This window comes from Heterocephalus glaber, unplaced genomic scaffold (assembly GCF_053883595.1).
Source record: "Heterocephalus glaber isolate CG9 unplaced genomic scaffold, H.glaber_assembly_v1.0 deba00001458, whole genome shotgun sequence".
Classification (NCBI taxonomy): Eukaryota; Metazoa; Chordata; class Mammalia; order Rodentia; family Bathyergidae; genus Heterocephalus; species Heterocephalus glaber.
The window spans coordinates 134,667-139,002 of record NW_028258306.1 but is presented as its reverse complement, the minus strand read 5'-3'; the positions used below and the strand labels follow the sequence as shown (position 1 = coordinate 139,002).

General features: G+C 45.9%; 1 protein-coding gene across 1 annotated transcript; it reads left to right on the top strand.

The window, feature by feature from the left end:
- The first annotated feature begins 1,762 nt into the window (after window positions 1-1,762).
- On the top strand, window positions 1,763-3,432 carry LOC101704602 (sperm-associated antigen 11A). Its single transcript, XM_004921233.3, is given in 3 exon segments — window positions 1,763-1,817; window positions 3,168-3,222; window positions 3,224-3,432. Coding segments are annotated over 3 exon segments (198 nt in total). The 3' UTR covers window positions 3,312-3,432.
- Window positions 3,433-4,336: the final 904 nt, after the last annotated feature.

Here is a 4,336-nt window from a genome sequence, read left to right as displayed (position 1 = left end):
TGTAGAAAAAAGACACAATTGATCTCTACCTTAATCCTTTTCTAGGGCTGAAAATGAGCTCAGCAGTAGAGCACTTGTTCAGCATGTGCAAGGCCCTGGGTCTGATCCCCAGCACCAAAATAACAACCAACGAAACAAAACAAAGACACTTTTCCAAATAAGAAGACTATAAATAGCAAGAATGAATATAAAGCGTAAAACATGCATTTTATTGTCCAGTGTACAAAGATGACTTCTAAAAGAATGACTCATCTTTGGAAATTTACATCTTTGGAAATTTACATGCCAGTATTTCTGTCAAACAAGACTTCTTGTGATTGATACTTTGTTCATGCTCAGAGCCTCTCACTATTAGATGATCGCATTTTTTACCCCTGCAGTAGGCCTGGGGCCAGGCTCCATGTCTCTTGTTCAAAGCACATTGTCTACATGAAGGTCAAGGTCAAATATGTTTGTTTCTGACTGGTTAAATAAGTTAGAAGACAGCCTACAAGAATATCACAATGCCATTATAAAGAATAAGAAAGATTTCCATACACATACTTACAAAGCTCTGAAAGATATACACTAAACAAAAAAGGCAAGTTTGGAATAATATGTAAAGCCTGCTAATGTTTATATAAAAAGAGATTCAAATATGCCTGTGTAGGTGTAAAAACCCTTGGAAGGATTAATACAAAACTATTCTCAGTGGTCAGAGAGGCTTGGGGAAGGGGATGTAACTTTCACCTTTATTCAGAGGGTTTTAAGAGAAATAAAGCCCAGTGATCCTCAGCCTAAGTTAAGCAGAGGAAGATGTGCAGCTGTACCAATGGCTGTCTCGGTTAGCTCCTGCTGCGTATCCCCGACCTGTCCTTGCAGGCTCTGCTCACAGCCTCTCCTAGGGACACGGTGGGCCCCACACCGAGGGGTCTTCGTACTGCATCCATGGGCCCAGCAGGCTCAGGCTGGTGCAGTCCCTGGCCCTGGGAGCTCCCGCCCCTCCCCAGGACAGCCTTCTCCCCAGCCAGGAGAACCTCCTCAGCGAGAGAAGAATCTGTCCTCTTTTCCCAAAGAAGACAATGCTCTGGTTTAAAATCACTAGATTAGTCTTATAAGTGTTTAGAGCAATCTGGTACGCAGCATCTGATCTCCCTTTCTCTCCCAGTGTGTCTGTGAGGCTCCTCCGTGGCTGTCCTTGCACTGCCCTATGTGCAGGGTTGTGTGGCGATGCATTTTTTCCTTGCTGCCACAGTGTGCTGTTTAGGGTGTGCTCTGTTGACCATAATGAACAATGCAGCAAGAACCACCCTGGCCTCTGTTTCTGTTGCAGATCCACCCGGAGTGACGTCCTGGGCCTTGACCTCTGTGCGAATTCACCCACAGAGGATGTTGCCCACCTGCGAGGTCCCTGAAGGCAGGGAGCGAGCTCCCCTCTGGACAACTCTTGTCTCCATCTCCTGAGCCCGTGTTTCACAGTATTCAACCACTCTTCAGGGTTGGGTTTCTCCCCTGTCCATGCTCCACCTATCAAATTGCTGCTCAGCCCCTGTTCCCAGGGAGCATCAAAAAGCCTGTCTATTTTTAGGCAGAAAGGGAAGACTACCCAGTACCTTCTGCCCACAGCCTCACCCAGTAGAGCAGATAAATATGCTCATTCCTGATTTGTGTTCTCAGAAACCTATAAAGGTCACATTTTCTCCTTTTCCACCTCACTCCACCTCATCATTTCCCAGTTTCTTTCCTGCACAGAAGGGTAGGGGGGTCCAAGGGAACTGTAAACATGAGGGGCATTTTGCTTTTTGCAGTTTGCTTCTGTTTAGTCCAAAGGAACACAGGTAAACGTCTCCTGGACAGCACTGGTGAAGGAAGGGGTGCAGGAGGACTGTGCGTGTGGCTGTGCATGGGCAGTGTGGGGCATCTGTGTGCCCATAGTGGTTGCAGGTGGACCCCGCTGGGGCTCAGTCCTGGACCACTATGATCTCTTTTAGGAAAAAAATTTAAAGCTAAACAAGGGTTGTAACACAAGACAAAATAACCTCTTCACTGTGATACAAGTAGGGAGTGCTCCTTGCAGTCTTCAGGAAATTCTGAGGAATCTGTGACCGTCCAAGGGTCGGAGCTGGGAGGGAAGCAGAGATCTCTGCTGCAGCCCAGGGTGCAGAGAGAGCCGGGGAGCAGAGAGAGTGCTAGTGCACTGCCGCACAGTGAAGAGCAATGGCCACAGACCTTGGCACTACAGTAAGGGTCCTCCAGCTCTCCTAGACAGCTGATGAGGACATGAAGAGCTGGCCTTTTAAAAGGATTGTCCAAGGAGAGACAATGGGTCATTGGAACAAAACTAGAGTCCAAATCCCTGACTCCATTAGCTGTCGGCTCCTTTGTCTTTACCAAAGGTGGAATCCCGGTCTCCACTGCTGCCCCCTCCCAGCCATGACAGGGCGGAAGTGGCAGGACCACAGAGAGTCTCCCTGTGGTTATGCAACAGGATAGCATACAGAATTATTTTTATAATCAAGCAAGATCATTACTGTGTTGTTGTTTGTGGTACTGCAGACTGAATGCAGGACCTTTACACGGGGCTGTATTCCCAGCCATTCTTTTTTTCTTATTTTGAGACAAGGTCTTGCTAAGTCACTAAGTTGCCCTGTCTGGGCTCAAACTTGCAATCCTCCTGCCTCAGCCTCCTAGAGTGCTGGGATTATAGGCATAAACCACACCTCCAGCAGTTGTTGTTTTGAATAATAATGATAAATAGCATTTGCAGACATAAGAAAGATCTTCTTTGCAACCATTTCCTTTCCAAAGTGGCTCCTTATGGGATTTTGAGTTGCTTGTACTTATAAGCCCCAAAGTCTTGGGTTTATTTCCTTCATTTTATTGTAGAAATAGAACTACTGATCAATCTGTAGGCTGGAGGAGCCTGGTGGAATAGAACAGCATTTTCTCAGGGCCTCCGGGGAGCCAGGCGAGCAACACACAGCACACTGTGCGATTCTCCTGGTGACACTGTGAGCTATGAACTGTTGCTCCTGCTTCAAGTCTAAGAAGCCAAAGCTCAGTAGTTGGGAGTTGTTCAGAGACAGGGAGTTTGATAAGAACGTGGCAAACCACTGGTACTGGTCTGGGTTGTCCTTTCCTCTCTGGGCAGCGTGAACTCTGTGCATACTGCCCTGTTACATCCACAGGAGACATTCCATTGGGAATTAGAAATACAATCTGCCTCATGCAAAGCAGGAGATGCACTTTTTTTCTGCCATGCTGGTGAGAAAAGAAGTGACATTTGCTCTGATCCCTGGAATAAGTCCTGTATACCAAACATAAAGGAATAAAAAGGAGAGAACCCTTCAGAGGATGGAAACTTTGGGATCTAAACTGTGGGCTTCAGGATGGCAGAGACCTTGAAGCACCCCAAAGGCTTGAAAGAATTGTGGATGGTAGTGGGTGCTCAGAAAACATGTGTTCAATAAATCTAGCACCAACAAAGATCTGATGAAAGAATTTTCTGGAGAACTTCCTTTCTTTGCCTTTTTTTTTTTTTTTTTTTGGAAACACATGTCAGGTTTTGTAGTATTCCAGCTTCTTTCGCTACTTTCTCTTTTCTTCGCTCTTACCTCTTTCCCAGAGGTGGGGGTAGAATAGAAGCCAAGCTCCAAGTCTTGTCTCTGGAGGGACAGAAACACAGCTGTCTACTGGCCGTGTCCCACCAGTGGCACTTTCCTTACCAAACCCAGCACCACTGTCTTCAAACATTTACTTTCGTTATCTAAACCAACTGATGCAACAATCTTATGAGTATGAAATTAGGCAAAAGCACTTCATGTTAGGGGTGGAGGGAAAATGAATACTGTAAGGCTCCCAAGTCACCAGTTCATACAGGAGATGCTCGGTTTGCTAATCTATCAAGTCTCCTTTTACATTTTTCCTAAAGCCCACGTTTCCGAAGAGATAGACCAAGGAATGGCCTTGTCCGAAAAGACTCTGGAATACTTGCCTGGTATTTGCTGTTTGTTTTCCGCTGGTTCCTGCTCAGATTTGCTGTCCACACCCCGCCTCTCAGCCAGTCATCTCAAGAGCAGTGAGTGTTAACTACTGTTAAGGAATACAAAAATAATTGCAACAAATGTGCTAACATATAAAAGACCACATGCCAAGTGCCAAGATTTCTCATTTCCGTACTTCTGTTCACTGCCTGAGTCGTTTGTTTATGAGTCAACTGAATCTACTCTAAGAAAATACAACTCTGAACAAAGAAATATACCCTGAGAAAACATAACTCTGGATTCCTGTCTGGATGGCTCCTCCAGTTGCAGGAACTGTTTGGCTAAGACTGTTTGGCCCATCCTCTCCTAAACCC